This window comes from Antechinus flavipes, chromosome 1 (assembly GCF_016432865.1).
Source record: "Antechinus flavipes isolate AdamAnt ecotype Samford, QLD, Australia chromosome 1, AdamAnt_v2, whole genome shotgun sequence".
In the NCBI taxonomy this organism is placed as follows: domain Eukaryota; kingdom Metazoa; phylum Chordata; class Mammalia; order Dasyuromorphia; family Dasyuridae; genus Antechinus; species Antechinus flavipes.
The window spans coordinates 506,971,725-506,993,359 of record NC_067398.1 but is presented as its reverse complement, the minus strand read 5'-3'; the positions used below and the strand labels follow the sequence as shown (position 1 = coordinate 506,993,359).

The 21,635-nt window shown below is 35.3% G+C and overlaps 1 protein-coding gene across 6 annotated transcripts in view; it reads right to left on the bottom strand.

The window, feature by feature from the left end:
• The window catches only part of PTPRM (protein tyrosine phosphatase receptor type M), a 966,854-nt gene that overhangs the window by 193,594 nt on the left and 751,625 nt on the right, over positions 1-21,635 (bottom strand). For 2 of the 6 annotated variants that reach the window (XM_051970431.1, XM_051970433.1), the window contains 4 exons: positions 20,926-21,077; positions 15,577-15,651; positions 15,322-15,348; positions 9,929-10,116 (listed from right to left, as the gene is read on the bottom strand). In XM_051970431.1, the coding sequence (XP_051826391.1) occupies positions 9,929-10,116; positions 15,322-15,348; positions 15,577-15,651; positions 20,926-21,077 (442 nt within the window). The remainder of the gene's footprint in view (positions 1-9,928; positions 10,117-15,321; positions 15,349-15,576; positions 15,652-20,925; positions 21,078-21,635) is intronic. The other 4 variants (XM_051970432.1, XM_051970434.1, XM_051970436.1 and 1 more) reach the window with 2 other exon arrangements.

The window sequence follows — 21,635 nt, the reverse complement described above, 5'->3', positions numbered from 1 at the left end:
CTGTTTATTAAAGGCCAAGCACTGTGCTACATATTGGGGATATAAAGAAAGGCAAAAACCACAGTTGTTGCCCTCAAGAATACTCTATTCTCTCATTCTAATGGGGGAGATGACATGCAAACACTTATTTATATATGTATTTATGGATATACAGAGTACATATAGCAGGTAATCACATGGAGAAGACAGTGACAACAGAAGATCTCTTGCAGAAGGTGGAATTTTAGGTAAGCCAGGAAGACAAAGTGAGAAGGCAGAGCATTCCAGACATAGCAACTATCCAGAGAAAGGCATGCAGTTGGGAAATGGAGTGTCATGTGTGAGAAATAGTAAGAAGACCAATGTCACTAGATCTTATAGTGATATAAGGAATATAAGACTAGAAAGGCAAGATGGTACACAGTTACGAAGGGAAAAGCCAAACATACCAGCAGTCATATCTGTGATGTAAATTGTGTCCCCTTTAACCTTTTGGGGGGGCCCTGAAACTGTGTTCCCTTTAATCTGTGAGAGGGGGTCTCAAGCTCTTCCCTGGAGGGGACACATCCTTCTGTCCTTAAGGGAAACCCCCAAAATAAGTAATCTCTTTTCAATTGGAAATCTAGATCTGGGGCATAATCAAAACTGAGTGATTCAAACTCCCAGTTAAACTGAATTGAATTGAAGCCCCAAGCCTCAGACTCTAATAAAAGACAACTCTGAACCCTGAATCTTTGCAGAAGTTAACAGGATCTTGCCCACTGGTGAAGATATCCCACCTTTGCTATATTCCCTGCCCACTAAGAAGGCTGCCTTCTGTGGCCACTCTGGGGGGAATTCTGGGTGAGGTATAAGACCCTTCAGCCCAGAGGGAATCTGCTGACAATGTCTGATTCAGCTCCCCGTCTCCCCTAAGGGCTCTCAGCTTCCCTGAGAAGTCAGGGGACAAGTAACAACCTGTGTTGTTGTTGAAGCAGCGGATACCAGGTGGCAAACTCATACAATAGCAAGTGGTTCATGTGGTCCCATGTGTGCAGTACATAGTACATGTGCAGTGTTGTTTTTGTTATATAAGTGGATAAGAGTATAAAAAGGGGAAAGTGCTTGGAATAAATGGACTCCATTTTCCCACCATCCTCAGGAGTCCTGCCTCAATCACTCCTTCACTAGGATGTATATTTTAATCACCCTGGTGTGGGGGCTCTAGAAAGCACGCTACATTTTGTCACCCCAACTTGGGGGCTCTAGGAAGCAGGACACAACAGACTTCCTAGCAAACTGTCTTCTTAGGGGAAATAAAACTCCTTTTGCCACACAGGTTTGCAGCTTTTTTTGCATAAGAACTGCGGCTCTGACCAGAGGAGATCTCCCACCCCAATTCTCGCACCTTGGGGAAGATTCCTCAGCAGCCATAATTTAGTTACAAACAAAGCCACAGAGTGCTGGACTTGGAGTCAAAAAGATTCTTCTTTCTAAATTCAAGTCTGACCTCTGGCACTTACTAGCTGAACAAGTCACTTAACCCTGTTTGCATCAGTTCCTCATCTGTAAAATGATCTAGAAAAGGAAATGGCAAATTATCCCAGTATCTCTGTCAAGAAAACTCCAAATGGGGTCATAGAGAGTCAGACATGACTGAAATAAATGAACAACTACAAGTAACCAAAATGGTATCATTTATTTGATATCACATGGACCTGGGAACCACTTCATAGCTATCAAGGCTTAGAAAACAAATGGATCTAGAGGTTGATAGCATCTAATAGTTACCTAGATTAAGTCTCTTATTTTGGAGAAAAGGAAATTGAGAAGTTAAATGATCTGCCCAAAGTCATACAGATAGCAAATGGCAGGACTGGGTCAATTACAGCAAGACTTCTTAATATTTTTCCACTCAGGACTCCTTTTTACCCAGGAAATTTTTATGTGACCCCAGGTATACAGGTATATAAAATAAGTATACAAATCAAACAATTTATTGATAATAAATCATCATTTCACAATGCTCATATTCACTTATGCTATCCCACATGGGGAGTCATGAGTCATGGGCTAAGAATCTTCGTACCAGAGAACAACAGTATCCCTAAATCTTTGGTTTGGGGCATACCAAAGATGTTCCTGAGTGACAAAAGTTTAGAATCTGAAGTCAAAAAATTTTCATTTAAATCTTGGTGATGTTGTGTATGTTTGTCAACTGTATCATTTCGGGGAAGGGAACGGGGAAGAACCATTCATAAACACCTATTATGTGCCAAGCATTATGCCAAGTGCTTTACAAATTTTCACAACAACCTTGGGAGGAAGGATGGAATCATTTAATTTCTATGGCTCTCACTTTTTTCATCTAAGAAATGAGAGAGTTTGCATAAATGATCTCTAGTTGCCCTTTTAGCTCTTTTTTCTAAGTCCTGGGATCTCTAATAAGAGAGGAAATTTAATATAGAAAATCAGGCTCAGAGCGAGGAAGACTTGGATTTAAAACCAAGTTCTGGAAAATACTGGCTACTGTGATTGTGGAGAGGTCATATTCTCTTAGGGGCAAAGGCAATTATATATGACTGAGTATTTCAGTGAAGGAGCCCATGTATTTTATTGGAGGGAGATTCTTCTTCAGGTCTTCTCTATACCAAAGGTACCATAGGTTCAATATGGAAAATTTTCAGAATTTTAACAATTGAATGAAATCCACAGAATAATTGCAGAAGTATTTGCCTATATAGCAAGAGAAACATTCTTTAGGAAAACAGAAAGTGAATGAAAATCCATCCTCAGTCAAGGATCCATATTACTATTTTCATGTTTGGGATATAGTACTGTGAAAGAGGGTCAGCTAAGTGACTGAGTGCCTGGAGTCAGAAAGACTCCTCTTCTTGAGTTCAATTGTGGCCTCACACACTTACTAGCTTTGTGAGCCCAGATAAGTCACTTAACCCTGCTTAACTCAGTTTCCTCATCTGTAAACTGAGCTGGAGAAGGAAATGGCAAACCACTCCTGTATCTTTGCCAAGAACCTCAGATAGGGTTATGAAGAGTCAAGCAAATGATTAAAGTAATTTGAAATGACTAAACAACAGAGAGTGAGAGTAGGCAATGAAGTGAAACATGATGGACACTTTTCCTAAAATAGCAATCTAGGAGAGGCAGATATCAATAAAGAGAGGTGGAAGCCAGGGAAAAAGAATTTTGATGAGGAGGAGTCAGGAATGAAGTATGGAAAAGGACTAGAGTGTCACTTAGGTAGGTACTTCTTCAAATGAAGCAGATCAAAACCAATCCATGCTTGTTCATATTGTGCACTTGTCATCCAGTAAAGCTCTACTGAGGATCTATCCAGGGTGCTAAAACATCATACAGTTTCCAAACTAAGTTATAGGTATTTCGTGGGGGGAAGTATTCACTAAATAGATGTAACATTGTATTGACTATTTCAAAATCGGTAGTTGATGAAAAAAATGAGGATTAGAAAGAAGGCTAAGAAGGAGGAGTGGGGGAACAGAGAGGGAACATTATAGTTTTTCTGAAAAAAGTGGAAAGAAATCATTTTGGGATTCACTAAAACCAAATAAATGAGGTTTGTATATGAAATCCTTTTTATTAAATGAGGGGGGAAAGGGATAGCAACCCAGTAAATGATAAGCTAATGGAACATGACAATAACAAGAAACTTGAATTGATTTTTAATCAATGAAGTTATAACATTTTTTATTTACCTTTGGAGGACCATAGCTATTCTTATTAACTGTGTTTATGACTCCATTTAGAGCAATTTATCTTTGTGAATCAGGATCATCAGACCAATTCTTAAATCAAATAAAAAACAAGAAACAAACTAGAACCTAAATATGATATCTATCATATCTCTTTTAAAAACTATACTAAAATAAGCCCCCCACACCAAAAAACAACACAAACCCCAAATCCTGTTGGTTGACAAGAAAGATAATCGAATGTCTCACTAATTCATTTATGCCAAACAACTTTATCATTCCAAAAGTATTGTTATATACTGAATACAGTTGTCCTGATAAAAATCCTGATGAAAAATTAACTTATTTTATCTTTTATATGCATATATATGAATTAAGAATTTATTTTTTTTCATTATTGAATAGTTGGTGAATCCAGAAGCATTGATTAGGCTCTCAATATATGCAAGATGTCTGCTAAACACTGAAAATATAAACAAAGGCAAGAACAATGCCCTCAAGGACCTCATTTTAATCAGAAGACAACATAGTAGCAACCAGGTATATATAAATTTAGAAAGAGAACAGATAAGATTTACTCAGAGATTCACAAAATATTGGACAGAAAGGAACAGAAGTCCTCTCTTTCTCCTCTCGGTTTCACAGGAGACTGAAAAAAGATTGGGAGCCCTAGATATAAGTCTTAACATTTCATAGGTAGCAGGACAGCATTTGAGCTGTCCATTTCTCTTGGATCAAATGCAGTTTTGATTCTTTGGCTACTGTGGTGGTTCCCTGAAATATAGCATAACTGAAAGAATAATGATATTAGAAAGATGGATTTGAGGGCCATGGAGCATTTCAGAATCACACAAAGTATTAAATCATTTTTCATAATCTTATATCCTCTTACTCAGTAAATTCTAGTATCTTTCTATTGCCTTAAGAATCATATATACTTTTGTTTATTTTCTGGTGATCTTCATAGCCTTGCCCTAACAATCTTTCCATTCTCACTGTATATTTTGTCCCTCTCCTTTATTCTGTGATCTAGTCTTCTTTCAATTCTTCATTCATAACACCCCATCTCCTATCTCCACTGTCTTTGCTTTCACTCTTTTCAAATCCTGAATTGTGCTTCTTCCTCATTTCCATCTTATAGAATTCTTATCTTCCTTCTAGACACAGCTAAACACTTTTCTGGATCCTCTCAACTTTGAGTGCCTCCCATCTCAAACTAACTTGTACTAAATTATTATTTGTTTAAATTTATTCTTTTTATATTAATTCTGTATATACTTAGATAAGATTTGGTTTTCCCTCAGAAGCACATTACTAGTAGGGGTTATTTGTATTCCTACTATCTAGCACAATGTCCTACATATATCAGGCACCTAACAGATTCTCATTGATTGACTGATTGTTATGGATTTAGTTATTGTCTCTTTGTAGCATATATGTACCAATGGGATTAACTTAGTGGTCTATTCATCCTGTAATGCATATCACAGTTTGGAAAATAGGTATTCATTCTTCATACATTTCTTTTTTCCTTTGTGGAATCTAGGGGTTTTCTTTTTAGTGGTATTTCCAAGTGATCTTTCCAAGAAGGAACTATACCATTATTGTCACACTACCATCCATAAACAGAAATACTTTCACCATCTGTAAGGATACCTTTTCTTTTTGGACTCTGCCCTAGAAATTAGGACAGTTTGAATACTTCAGTTTCTCAATCTCTGTTTTTATCTCAATTAATGTTAATATTACCAAGGGATTGTTTAATAGTTATTTTTGTGTTTACCTTCTGTTAAGTGATTTTATTTCATTTTAACTTCTTTATGGTAGACATTCTGTTGGAGCTAAGACTTTGAGGTTACATTTTGTTCTACAGCAAATCAGATGCTGTTTTATAATCAACAAACATAGATACAGGGACAGCTAGGTAGCACAGTGGATAGAGCACCAGCCCTGAAGTCAGGAGGACCTGAGTTCAAATCTAGTCTCAGACACTTAACACTTCCTAGTTGTGTGATCCTGGGCAAGTCACTTAACCTCAATTGCCTCAGCAAAAAAAAAAAAAAAAAAAAAAAAAAAAAAGATGAAGAAGAAGATGAAGAAGAAGAAGAAGAAGAAGAAGAAATACAGTGGGATCCTGTATTCTCTGCACCTATCACTCAAAATTATGATTATGAAAATACAATCTGAACTAGAAAGTGATTTTTAAAAGTCTTTTTCCCATATTTTCTTTAATGGTACCTTTACTTATGAATAGCTCATTCCTATTAAGTTTTTTAAATATAAGAAATTAGGCAAATGGGTCAACATATCCTGATGACCTCTTGCACAACAGTCTATATCTTCTCTATCCAGGTATCTTGAAATATAAATTTCTCAATGTATTTCTCAATATAAAAATTCACTTTTAGCTTGGATTTTGGAATACATGGCAAGTATAAAAAGGCTGTCCCACATTTCTATTGATAACTTATGTATAAGAAGTGACATAAGGCACAACATACAGGAAATGATTAGAATCACATATTGACAGAGAAAGATACCAGATAGATAGTGATAGAATGCAAGTGCCTTGTACCCAGAAAATGAGAAAAAGAACTAAAGAAATGATGGATAGATTCTTCAAAGATGTTATATAGTAGAACAGGGATAACAATCCCAGAATCAGATGGCAAGAGCAGGTTGCAATCTGAACTTCTGGAGGGACTATGATTTAGTCCATTAGCCAGCAAGTCACTATCTATCTGCTAGGCATTGAGCTAAATGCTGTGAATACAAAGAAAGGCAAAAACAGTCTCTATCCTCAGAGTTCAAAAGGGAGATCATCCCAGGCATAAATAGAATTTAGTACAAAGGCCTGGAGACGGGAGATGGAATGACCTACATTAGGCTGTCATCAACTCTCAACTAGATTATGGGTTTCTCTTTCTCAAGTTTTTCTTCACTTATTCATTCTCCATTCAGTTTCCAAGGTGATTTGTCTAAACTGCCACACCTCTAATTAATGAGTTTCAATGTCTCAGGATTAAAGGTAACAAGCATTTATGTAAGTCCTCTTTTTCATTCACTCTGTGATCCAGGTAGACTGGCTTGCTTGCTGTTTTGTCTTAAATAACACTCTTATCTCTCATATCATTTCTCTTTTAGCTGTATTAGTTTCTCAAATCTCCCCTTCTGACTTTCTCAGTTCCTCTGGCTACTAGGGTCTTCTCTTCTAAGATTACCTCCCATCTGCTCTGTATGTTATTTACTATATACTTATGTATTTACATCGTATCTCCTCCATTAGAATGTAAACTCCCACAGTGCAGGAAATATCTTTGCCTTTCTTTGTATCCCTTGAATTTAGCATAGTGCTTGACACATACTAAGAGCTTAATAAAAGCTCCATCACTGATTTACTCACTGTAGCTTGGATTGTAGAGTCCATAGAGAGAAGTAAAGCAGAAAAAGCCTGGAAAGATAGGAAGTGGCCAGGTTGTGACAACTTTAAATGAGGTTATGGAGTCATTGATGTGAAGCACTTACTTTGGTCTAACTCTTCCCATTTTCCATCTTCTTTCTAACAAATATGTGACCAGGTGTAATAATTATAAATGAATTGTTAGTATCTGCTTAAAAATAAATTTAATGAGGCAGCTGGGTGGTGTAGTGGGTAGAGCACCAGCCCTGAAGTCAGGAGGATCTGAATTCAAATCTAATCTCAGACATTTAACACTTCCTAGCTGTGTGATCCTGGGTGAGTCACTTAACCCCCATTGCCTCAAAAACAACAACAACGACAACAACAAAAAAAACCCAAAACTTATTACCATGTGGGTTTACATCTAAAAATCAAAAATTTTATTCAGGTTATCTGAATGAAGTTATTTTTACATTACTTCCATGTACTGACATCATATCTGAAGTTCTTAAGTAGTTCCACATATACACGATTATCAGGCAGTAATAAATTACAAGAGGGAGATTAGTTCCACAAAAACAATGTTAAAAATGACCAAATCAAAAGGTGTTATTGCAGAGTTCCTATACTATTAAATATATTATTGTCAAATGACTTTGGGGCAAATTTGTGCTGTTTTTTAAAGACTCAAAATCCCATAGATTTTGAAAAATAGGGCACCCCCCAAATGATCCTAGATTAGTCTGTGATTACTTGATGGACACATTAATCACTTTCTCATTAGCACTCAGTGTCACCAAACATTTAAGCACCATTTGCATACAAGGTATTAGACAGCATCAAGGCACCATCCTTTTCACAGGATTTATACTTTTCTTAATATATTATGAGTTTAATTTCACTTTTTCTACCTACTTTAATCTTCTTGGTTCTTTTCCTTAATCCTATTAAGTATGTCCTCTAAAAGGGTAGGAAGGTAAGTGATATGCAAAGAAAGCACATTTCCATGCAATGTAAACTATATTGTAAATTTAAACCCAAGAATTTCAGGTTAGTTCTCTAAAAAATGTCTAGTCAGCTCAAATAGAAAATTGAGGAACATGCAACCGTTCCCAAGTGTGTATAGCCTTATTAAATGGCCCTGGCAAAGTTTCTCTGCAGAAAAAAAAAAAAAAAAAAGGATAACCAAGTTCCTGTTTTATTGTTTTGGAGCAAAAGAACACTATTCTTATTTCTCATAAGCACATCACTGACATGACAAACATCTGTACTGTTGGTTGCTCTGTTGTTATAATGAGTCTCTGGTGATTAAGACAAGAAAAGAGAGCTCAACTCAAAACAAACACACAGAAGTATCGGGGGGCATAAAACTGGTATTGTTATTTGATCTTAAATGTCACAAGGAAGCAATGTTGATATCCATAAGAGTTTGGGACTACCTGAAACAGACGGCAAATTATATGCTTCTGACAAGATATACTGAAACTACAGAGTAGGATAGGAATCTGTTATTTTAGTGTATCTTGTTGATAATAAGAGTTGGTATGCATATATAGGCAGCTACATGGCACAGTGGCAAATGCTGGAATCAGGAAGAGGTAGGTTAAATCCAACCACAGACACTTTAATAGCTGTGTGACTCTCTGATAAGTAACTTAATCCTGTTCGCTGCCGTTTCCTCATCTGTAAAATGAGCCAAAGAAGGAAATGGCAAAGCACTCCCTTTGCCAAGAAAACCCTAAATGAAGTCATGGAGAGTCAGATACAGTTGAAATCGACTGAACAATAGTAGTGTTTAGTATTTTAGTGTGTTTATAATCCTTTTAAGTTTTGCAAAGCACTTTATATGTGTTATTACATTTAATCCTTACAACATACCCATGAGATAGGTACTATTATTATGCCCATTTTAAGGATAAAGTAATCTAGACAGTAAGAGGTTAATACCTTCCCAGGGTCACACAGTTAATGTGTCTGAGGCACCTAGACTACAAGTTCAATACCATTCTTTCAGAGGTGTTGGGGGAAAAATGTACCTATGCTTCTGTTTTTCTTTTAAGTATATAAACCCAGTACTTTAGAAAGTTTCATGAGTGAATCTACTTTATCAGATAAAATATAAGGTCACTAAAAAGTCCAGATTTCAGGTAGTTAGTCAGGGAGGTGCTGGTATGCTTCTTATAACATATTCCTTCAAATCAGAGATCTCTCTGATTCCTCAATGGCTTTCTAACATTCTAGTTTCCAACAAGGACTTTGAGAGAAGTAAGTACTTTGTCTTGCTGAGACTGAATGCTACCATCTGAGAAAATAACACTGAAAAATATCTACAAAAGAGGGCAGAGGTAATAACAGGTGGTTCATTCTGGCAGGACCATAACTATTGTCCTAAGGCATGATATTTATCAGAATCTTTAGTATTATTTAATAAGCACTGATAGTCTGTAATTTTTAAGAAGACATTTTCTTTCTCTGTTATGGAAGATTGCTATAAAATACCTTGGGGTTTCAGGTTTCATTTATAAGAAAGTCAGAGGAAGGAAAGAGAAATCAGAGAGAAGGGCCTAGTAGGTTAAGTAATTTCAAATTTCATTACTCCTTCCATAGAACTAACAAAGAATTAAAGCAGGCATTCACTTCACATTTAGTTTTTAATACTCTGAGACATTCAACACCTTAAAGACCTTCAAATAGTAGTATCTTCATCATTTGAACATCCTATGCATTCCTTACTGATGGGGGGGATCTGTTTTGTATTTTCTTATAATTTAGGCAGAAATTACCAACATGATTTGCCAGAAGGTCTTTGAAATGGGCTTTTTGGGTGAATTTTGCTCACCTCATACTCCTCCTTGAAGCCATACCCTTCTGCACATTTCATCTGGGTGATGTGCTGTAGTAAGTCTGCCACGCGGATGGCCGGATGAAGCTGTCCTGTCTGGTAGGGCACATCGGGGTTCTCTCGCTTCTTATAAGTGTGGGACTGGACCAAGCTGCTTGTATCACTGGCCATCGTGTGGGTTTCGTCTAGACAAAGAATGGCACAGAATAAACAGGGCCTGATCAATGAACTGAGTTTCAAATACATTGTCTGCTAAGAGACTAGCAGTTGTTATCACCCAAGTCTATAATTGTAGTACCCTCTTGTGATATCTCAGCAAGGAAGAAAAGTAAAATATCCAGAAATTCTTAACGGGAAGAGCAAGACTCATTGGAATTAGGCAAAGAATTTATGCTTCTTCGCAAAGCAGTCCAAACCATAGATTGCTTTCCAAATGCTAATTGACAAGGAGAGTTATTAAGCCCCTCAGCCACGGTGTGCTAAATCATATTGAAGTTTCATCCTGAAACTTCATCAAGTCCCCTTGGTGGAGAACAAGACTTGTTTCTTTCTAAGATTAGTTGACTCTTCTTTATTACAAAATGAATTCTCTACAGATGGCCTTGTGAGCAAAATAAAAGTGCACAGAATGGTTTATGGTTGTTAAAGCAAGAACTACAATGAACTGTGGATTTGATACAACATACTGAGACACACACACACACACACACACACACACACACACAAACACACAAGAGGGGAGATAACAAAAGGTTGCCTGACTGGCCACTTAGCATGCTTTAATCATGGGCTTTATCACATGTGAAATGTTAAATGACTGCATGCAAGCCAATACACAATAGAACCAGCTGGGTTTGTGTAAAAAAAAAAAAAATCTACAAGTAATACACACATTCCCACTCTCTCCACACCTTTTCAATGGGGCAAATGGGAAACTTACCATTTATTGGCACTTTTAAGAAGATACATATCAGGAGAAAAAAAAGAGGAGGAGAAAAAGGAAAAAGGGCATAAGCAACAGTAAGTACTACATGAATCATTACAGGTAGTTTCTAATTTGAACTTTTCACTTCACAATTTAGTGTCCTCTTCATAAGTAATTTGGTCAGAGGGCCAAGTTTAACTTTCTCCACCAAGTTAGGATGGAGGTGTTTAACAGAAACACGAGAATAAATGGGAGGTGAAAATAGCTTTCTAATTTCTTTCTACCCCTCCAGAATCAAGTAATGACTAAATGAATCTTATTTTTACTTAATATATTTTTTATTGAAATACCAGGGCCAAGTCGACCAAATTGTGCTACAATTTGGTCCAAGAAGCCTAAAGAGGCCACAGTTTGAACAAAAGATTGCTAATAAAATTAGTTTTCATTAGCTGCAGAAATACTAGTTATTTAAAAAAAAAAAACTACTTTGGTGTGGGAAACAGTTACATGATACTAATATTTTAAGACATTCATTTTCTAAAGGCCAATTAATCATGAATTAAATACCTATGTTATATAGTGAGGCTATTTTAATCTCTATAAACTTAAATCACCAAACTATATTACTAAATTAATTTAGCTGTTCCTTACGACATGAGCATTAGAACTGGAGCTCATTTTAGATAAAAGTGGCTACAGTATCTAATATTTATACATCAAGTACACAAGATTTTTTAAAAATTAGATTGTTTATGATGGAAAGTTCAAAGAAAAATCCAGTTCCAGTATACTACTCTGTTTTTTTAATCTTGCTTGGAATCTAAAGTCTTTCTATATTACAAAGCACCTTATGATGCATGGCATGAGAGGTGGTACACAAGTGTAACTATGTTGTTGTTACTGAAATGGCACCTGGATTACTACAAGGTGGCTAAAGACACAAAAGACAAAATAAAAATGCAGTAAGTTGATTTTATGATTTTTATTTGGATTCATTAAAATTTGGCTAAATTAGCTAAAATTCAACAGATTTTTTTTTCTTATATCAGAATAGCCACAATTACATCAGAAAATTTTCCTATCATGTTTGCTTATGTTGACAACTTGACTTAAAAACTGGGGTATGAGAATCCTAGTTGGAATACTAAATCAGCTGGGCTGAGACGCAGCACATTTTTTCCTTGAGATGATAATAAATGAAACACTGCTAATGAGTTTTCCCCTCTGTGCCTCTCTCATTCTCTCAGCTTTGGATCCTTTGGGATGCACATTATTAATATATGCTCTGCTGTGGGTTGACCTTATAAGCTTCTTTTAAATGATTTGGCCATTCAATGGGAATAAAAACAGCAACCTAACCATTCTCCAGTTTCTAACAGGGCAGGTTATGATGCAAGAACTGGCCATTCTTGTGCTAAATTCTGCTCAGATTCATGAGTTTCAAGCCCCTGTAATTAAAGCTACCCAGTGTAATATGTATGAAATGACCTACCAATACATAAAGACATAATGGTCTCATTATCTCTGTTGGCAGGATTTAAACTTTTAAAAATAAAATCCACCTAAGTACCTAAGATTAAGAAGTAAACAAGTAAATGTGTTTCCCAGAAGGAACTATCCAGTTCATGGACCAATGGTTTTCAACTTAAGAATTTAAATTTATATCAATTGTCTATTTAAAAATACTATTTAAACCTTTATTTTCTTTCTCAGAAGCTGCATGGTACAGTAGAAAGAGTATTGGACTTAGAATGAGAAGACTTAGATTTAAATTCCACCTGTCTCATGCTACATAGATGAACTTAACCAAGTTAGTTAACATCTCTTGGTCTTGGTTCTTTATCTGTAAAATAGGGTGGAATGAGGGGAGAAAAGTTTGAACTAGATAACCTATCCCTTTCAGCTCTAACTCTCAGATCTGATGATACCAACTTGGTTACATAAGGAAACATAGGGCTATGTAATGAGACTTGAGGAGTTAGAAGTAGCCCAAAGTTTTTATCTAAGATTTGAAGTCTCAAGATTAAATGACAAATATGCTTTAACATAATTTTTAAAAAGAGGGATACACATATAATTAAGATATCTTAAATATAGAATAGATGTTTCTATTTTTCCCTATATTAATTTTTAAAAACCATTTGCAGAAAGTCTAGCAATATGATGGTTTATAAATAACTTTAAAAGTACCCCTGTAAAAAAAACCAGGGATTCTTATTTTGACACTACTGCATATATCTATTATTTTCAAGTTCTGAGAGATACGCATATGAATATTTACTCTATCTGAAGGAATTTTAAAATCCTCTTTCCTATTAAAAAAAGTCCCAAAGATGCAAAGGTAATGCAATGTGCCATCAACTCTGTTTTCTAATTGGGATTTTGGATATATTTTTTGTGAAAATATGTTTTAAAACATGCTCACTTAATTAATCTATGAATCTAAGCCCCACTTAATTAATCTATGAATTTCTGAGGAAGTACCTGGATGATCAAATCATCCTGGACATATAAAAAAAGCTTTTCTTCTTGATATTTAAAAAAAAAATTATCATCACCAATACCACTAATGCTACAAAAAATAACACTAGATAAATTATTCATGTGTTTGGTCTCATAAGAGTGAAAATAGGAGAGTTGAGAGAAGAAAATCACATGAAGACTTGACTAATGCCTGCTATGTTTCATATCAATACTATATGATCAATCTAAAGAAATATAACTCCAAAGCACTGTCATTGGTTACTCTGACAGCTACAGATGTTAAATAAAATCACCAATATTTATTGGTTTAGTTTGGATAATCTTTAACCTGTATACTTTGATTCCACTAAAATTGTCCTTTTAAAGTGATTATTTTACCATATAGAAAACCAACACATTTTTACAAAAGTCATTAAGATTTAATAATTACAAGTAGTAACTTTTTTCTTAAAAGTACACTACCCTGAAATTGACTTAATAAGCTTGTGGTTCTTCTATTCTGAAATCTGAATATTCTCTACCTTTGGACAGTTTGTGGCTAAGCTCTCCCCACTCACTCACAGTTCCTCCAAGGTCAGAATATCTACCAGACAAAGTGCTGAATGAATGGTACAGCACACAAAGAAATATCAAATCTCAGGCTGTCAAAAGATTCTGCAGATGTCATTTGCATGCAGATTACATTGTTATGGTAGCTATGATTAACTTGTCCCCCACTCATGTGAGTACAGAAATGTTGCATTTCTTTGCTTTAGATGTGGCATTAAAATAAAAAGGGAGGTGCTGTCAGCCCCCTCCCCACCACAGGAATTCAGCAGCCCAAATTCTGAATCTCCTTCTCTTTCCTAGGTGGCTGCCCTGCTTTGTCTTACTTTGGCAACACTTTGGCTCAAGTGCAGACAACACCATAGGAAAAAATTACATCAATACAAAATCATAAAGAGAGAAAAGAGAAGCACAGGAGGAAAAAATTGACAGTTGCAAAGATAAAAACCTTTGTAAAAGAGAATTAGGAAGAAGTTAGAACAATTGAAGATGGAACTCTGGCTACAATGAATTGTTATATACCTTGATGCCGTTTTTGCTGTGCTCCTTTTCGGTATGGTTAGTAATAGAAAGAGAACACAAGCCATGATACACTCTGGTTACTTATGCGTCTCAAATGCAATAGCAGCTCATGCTCATTTTGTTATCATAGCCAGGTACAGCCATCTCTCTTCACCCTTCTTATATTGGACACATGGGACATTACCCCCACCCTCCAACCCCCTGTGCTGGAAACATTTCATACTTTAAATGCTTTGTGCCCCACAGGGCTAACACCTTATTTCATTTCCAGTGACATCTGACAAATAATAAATCATCTGATTGTAAAGTGCCATCTTGTCATTTCACTGTTCAAAATATCAGCTCCTTTGAAATTTCACTGTGTGACAGACACATTGGAAAAATGGTGGTATTGTGAGTCTCAACAAGATCTGGTAGGTGGCCAAATTTTATTTTTACAATTTTATTTTTTCTGTATATTTGGCATAATTAGAAAAATGCTATTTTCAAAATTGAAGCCAATAGTATATAGAAATAATTGAAAATAATGAGAGACTATTTTCACAGCTATGATTATACATTGGGCAAAATTCAGCTCTCAGACATCTAACAGCTAGTTTGGGAGATGTTATATTCTATCTGTATGCTCAAAACTATATGAATATCTCGATCTCCTACAGTAAGGAGTCTCTTGGAAGTGTGCTGTCTGACTTGAATCTGACAGCAGAAGTCTTGGCATTGTCCCCAGCACACATGCAGGCAACCTTCCTTCTTAAGGGAGAATGTTTTAAAAACATTCTTTTTACTTCCCTCCCCCATGTCCTGTGCCCAATCATTGCACCATACAGAATAAAAATGCCAGTTTCTTAGAGAGTGGGCGCTGACTTTCCAAATTATTCCTGCAATAAACTTTGATAAAGGGAAATGTTCTCACCTAAAATTGCAGTTGGCACAAATGGATCTGTCATACATCATAAGCAGGTCAATGCAGAAAAGGTAAAAAGAGAAAGAACAGTAAATGATTGATGAAAAGTTCCACCATGTCCCCCTAGAAAGCATCTGGTTACAACATGTCAAACATATTATTAAGCTCCTAAAGCACTGTGAATATAGTAAAGTGGGCACTGATTGGTTCTGATTGCTAAGGGATTATGAAGAAATGAAACAATGAAAAAAAAAAATCAGTTACCTGGGTAATAGGAATTAGGCACTGTGGTGCTCAGTGTATTAGTTTTCATTGTAAAAGATGATGGTGAAGATACAGCTGTAAAGAAAAGAAAATCTAGTCATTGACAGCAGAGAGGTCACTGCACTGGAAAATTGGAGGCCACTTGTGAGGAGGATGCTCAGAGCTCAATCCTGCTTCATATCGCTGATGTCAGCAACAACTCAGTGATCTGCCAAATGTCTGTGTAGCAATTATTGTCATTGTCATTGTCATTGTACCAAGAAGGACTGACTTGATCCCCGACATAAGAAATTCCTATTTTACTTTGAAGGCAGGAACCTGTACTTCAGAGATGGTACAATATTATCACTTAAAATTTTAATTAAAACCCCATTTTGACTCAATAAAGTCTGTCATTTGAGCTGTGTCATGACTTCTGATTTTGCCAAGTATAGTTTTGTTTTCTGATTCACAAAACTATTTTATATTAGGAATTAATATCCATATGTGCTTTTAGAGAAATAGAAAATTATTTTTTTTAAAAAATCATTCAATAGGAATGCTAGTATCTGAAATTTATGCAAATATTAGATTTTATTTTTTGAGCTACAAAAAATGGTAGGAAGGCACTGGATAAGATATTTCTAAAGTACTCACTAGTTCCAGAGTTATGATTTAATTTATAAAAATTATGTTGTTTGGCTATAAAATTAATCATCTTTATTGATTTGCTTCTAAGTATTTATTTAAAGTTTTCCCCCTAATCTTCAAGAAAATATGATAGAACTACTGTTTTCCTTCACTTTTTCTAATCACTTTTAACTAAATAACCTTGCTAAGTTTTAATCTGTAAAATACATTTTCCACTGTGTGATATACAGCTGGAACAATTTAATTTCACAAAAAGAAAGTTTTTTTCTTGAGTTGGTAAATCTATTCATTCACCTTTCTGACACTCAGTTGAGTCTACTTTTCTACTACAAATGAGTAAAGCTACATAGTAGACATGCTAGTTGCAATATGTAAAAATTCTAAGTATGTATTTACATAGGCATGAGTTTATAACACATATACATACTTAGAATATGTATTATGTAACATATACATATATGTATCTGTCTATCTGTCTGTATTTGTCTCATACATGTATTCCCAATCTGGAAACACTGTATTGATTCTGTTGACAATCACATCTTATTTTGTTCTTTATAGACCTTACCTAGATGCCAGTCTTTCAATGAATCCCTTTTCACCAATAATCTCTGATGATGCAACATCAACTATCTCTATTCCCTATTTTAAAATAAATTTTTGATTTACTTTGAAACTTGACTTTCCCTCCTACTCTTATGATTTCATTCTGGTAAATAGGTGAAAAAAAGAGAATAAATTCAAGCAATTATATCAGTTCAGTATTAAGCAAATAACTTATTCTCATAATTGTTCTATTATATTTATGCTGATGACATGTTTATCTGTCATTTCTCCTATTATCTAGGCTTTGGCTTTGTCATTTTACTTCCTCTATGACTAAGCAAGTTTCTCTCACTCCTATTTAAAGCTTTAGTTTTCCTATCTGTAAGCTGAAGATATAAGATCACAATATCATCCCCATATTTTAAATGCTGTACAAAAGTTCATCATATAAATGTCAGCTATTCTTCTCTGTTCAATTTATTCAAAGTCATAGAACTAGTTAGGGACTGAGTTGAGATTAGAATTTAGTCCTCTTGGTTTTCATAGTGCAATATTGTTTTTCTTATATTATGCTTTTAAACTCATTTCAGAAGCTTATAGATAAACAAGTCTTTGAAACGAACAATTGTTTAACAATATTGTTTCTGAAATAAAGAAGTGTTTCTATTATAAGAGGCATGAATGAGATCATTGATGACCTTAAAACATCCATTCCAAAGGATTTACTTTAGAAGTTTGCTTGATCATTATGTTTCTTACTTAATATGAAATAATATCACAACAAGACAGACTACACCTGTAAAGCAGCTTTGATCATCAATTATCGAGGGATGTCATTTATTGTATTACTTGTGAATATTTGTGGGCTGATAGATATTTATACTATCAAATAAGCACGCATATTCATCTTTCACAAAAGTAGGACAATTAAAAACATCAGTTTTTTTATAGGGCCACTGACATAACTGGAATGAATAATTAGTTCAAGCCTCTTATTTTACAGATGAGGAAACTGAGTGTTAGATAAAGGGACTTGCCTAAGGTCACACATATAGTAAATCTCAGAGGTGGGATTTGAATCCAGAGTCTCAAACTCCAGAAGCAGTCTTATTTTTACTGTATAATGCAGTTTTATTGTCTTTATCCATGAAAACTACTATCATTTCTCCTTCACATATTATGACTTAGCCCCTTTCATAATAATTTGTAATAGGCAATGTAATCTACATTATGAGGAGGACACATTTTCATCTCTCATAAATATTTGGGAGTTCATTTCTATGTTCTGTGACTTTATTTCTCTTTACCTCTCCTACAAATTAAAAAGTTTTCTCTGCTTTTAATTTCCCATAGTCCATCTCCTTCATCTCCTAAAGATCTCACACACATTCATACTTAAGCAGTTTTTAATGTCTTTCATATAATGGATGTTTTAAAAATGCCTGTTGAATTGTGCCTGCAACCTGGGGGGTCAACCAAACCCTTTCCCAGGACATTTTCCTATCCCAGAAACTGCCTTTTTGTTATTGTAAAAATCTTAAGAGAGTACTATAGTAAAATTTTACTAGGAGGGTCAGTCTTAATAGATAGACTCTGGTGTAGCCAATTCACTGTTCAAAGTAATGTGAGGAGAGAAATGAAAGAATATTGTCCTATTTTTACTACTGTTTTTACAGTTGGATAGGATGAATAAAGGTCCAGTGGGTAGGTCAGCCAAGAAAGCTAATGTATTTTTCACCAGAATTCTGCTGTGCATGAACATTTCTAGCTTTCCATAAATACATTCATTTTAAAAAGGTAAATGTCAAATTAGAATTCCTGTCCTATGGTACATCTTTTCTGTTGTTCAAACATCAAAACTCTGGAACTTGATGTTTGTTTCTGCTATTTTGGTGAATTATTGCAAATATATTTATTTGTGAGAATTTTTGCTATAAAAAAGCATTCTGGAAAATTGTTCTGTGTTCTTGTAGAGTAAGACCCCAGTAATGATATATTTCATTTTCCCTGAGGGTAACAAAATGCCAACTTTAACTAAGAATATAAAATCATTACTAGTGTTGGGGAATCCTCCTAAATGTTTTAATGTTATTCTTAAAAAATATAATATGTAAGGGCAGCTAGGTGGTGCAGTGGATAGAGCATCAGCCCTGAAGTCAGGAGGACCTGAGTTCAAATGTGCCCTCTTAACACTTCCTAGCTATGTGCTATGTGGCCTTGGGCAAATCATTTAACTGCAATTGCCTAGGCATGCATATATATATATATATATATATGAGAGAGAGAGAGAGAAGGAAAATACAGTCAAACAATACTGATCCTCTTTCCCTTCCTCCCTTCCTTACTCCCTGCCCCAGAGAGATAAAGTTTAATTTCTCTAATAGGCAGAAGAGATAAAGAAGATAATTTCTATTTTGTCGGCAAATTACAATATATTTCAAAATTCTATGCTCTATCTACATTCTATCAGTACATATTTATGGTGTCTCACCTAACAGAATGTAAGGTCCTTGAGGGCAGAGATTAATTCATTTTTGTTTTTTTATTCCCTAGGACCTAGCACATACCAAGTGCTTAATAAGTAGCTAATTACCTGGTTACATAGAACCTAAGAATTGGAGGAGACTTAGAGAGTATGGACCAAGCCACATATTTTATGCATGAGGAAGGAAGATCAGGTCACTTGTGAAGAGCTAACAGTAGTGTTAGACATGAATCCAAGTCCTTTTATTCAGCCTTCCTGACTCCTACCCAGTGTTCTTTCAACTAGACCAAACAGTCTACATAGCTTCTGTGAATTAAGGGCAAAAACAGGTTGTTAGTCACAAATCATGACATCATTAGTGTCATTCACACAACAACCAACCTTCATTAATGGGGCAGACTTAATCAAAATGAAATTATCATAGACTATCTAGTTCATTGGCACCTAATAAATTCCCTCCAGAATTGAGCTCCATTAAGCATTCCTGAAGGATGTGTGACAGTGACATATTGAAATCATCCCTGCATGGTAAGCTGAAGTAGGGTTACTGTAGCTGGGACAAGCAGAAAACTGTATGAAGCAGGATGGTAAATGGTACAATACAAACATGGACTTCCAAGAAGCAAGAGAAGGCTGGTCCAGCCCACTGTACCCTCTGGGGAGTGTGGTATGAAGCATGCATGGAAGAAAGTGTGTCTTGTAGACACTGATTCAGACCAGGCACCCGGAACCGTGAAGGACGAAAGAATTTGTAAGGAATAGCTAGAGTTGTTGCCTAGTGGACAGACTATGCATTCTCTGAAACCTGAACTTTACTTTGTTATCTTTTTACATATAGAAGCCCTTGAAATTGTTATCTTTAAAGGATAACAAAGGAGAGGACCACATGGGGACTTGTACTTTCCTCTGTACCCCAAAAATGATAACATTGTTCCACAGACAGTTTTTTTTTAAAGAAACTAATGGTTTTATACTGATTCTTTCACTTTTTTTTTTTTTGATAGTTCCCTTTTTTGATCATTAGCATGCATTCTCAAATAGCTAGCAAAGATGAGGTTGCAATCTATGACCATAAAATGTGGTCGGAAAAGTCAACTAGTCTATGTCAGAAACCGACTTATGCCTCATTACTTACTATGAATTAAGGCTAGAAATAGAGATGGAGATGGAGAAATTTAATTGTTTTTAAGTATTTATTTCTTTGTAGTACAACTAAAGCCTGGCTAACATAGGAGGGAAAGAAAAACAAATTCATTGTTTATTATTCAAATAAACAAGTTAGTTGTTCCTTATGATTATGTCAGAACCTATTGGATAAACCAATAAAATAATTAAATTATCACTACCCTATAGTAAATTGTTTTCTGAATAGGTTTAACTGCGTAATATAGAAAATAATGGGCAGGTGTCTCATACAAGAAGATCTCTTCTTTATGGTATAAAAGACTAAAAAAAACTCATAGCTATTGCTCCTGAAACAGGCTTCCTTTGGTCTGAAAGTTCTTTACATAAGGAAAACTGTTCTGCAACCCTGGGAGATGGAGAATTTCTAGGAGTACTCAACTAAACTACTAGAATAATTAAACTGGTAATAGGGAATTTGGCAGTGAGTTTTTAAAGTGTTCTCCTCAATTGTGGACCCTCAAAAATGAAGGAGAAATGGTTAAGGCCAAAATTTCTGAACTTACATCTCCCATTCAAATTGTGTGTATCCATGAAAGAAAAAGCCTCATCGCAGTTGGTTCCTTGCTCAGCATAGCTCTTATCCATAGAATTCACCATCACTGTCATTTCCTGCCGAGTGCTGCTCATGGTCTCCTTCCTCTTCTTGGCCAGTTTCCTTAGAAAACAAAGTTCATATACCTATGTAAGATTTAATTTATCTTTCCATATCTCATAGGGACTATTAGTACAGTTACAGAATAGGCACTTAGATGGTAGACATTCGTTGGACAACCACCCCTGGTTTTTGTATTGTGAATTCATCCAAAATGTTTTTCACTCTACTCCTCATCTTCAAAATCTCATCTCATGTGGGTAAATATGCAAAGTTATTTGTAAATCTCAAAGTGGTAGATATTATTATATATTTCAGAGGCTTTGGACTAGCTGTCTCATATACCTAGAATTCAATCCTCCTTACCTTGCCTCATAAAGTCCATCTCTTTCTTTAAAAGGTAGCACAAATGCCATCTTCAGAATGAATAATTTCTAGATTCCCCAACTACTACTGTCCTCCCATCCAAACTATCTTTTCTATTTTGTATATACTTATATTTATTAACTTTATATCATATGCAATATTTAAACCCACATATAAAATATATATGTGTGAGGGGCAACTAGTTGGTACAATGGATAGAGCACCAGCCCTGAAGTCAGGAAAATCTGAGTTCTG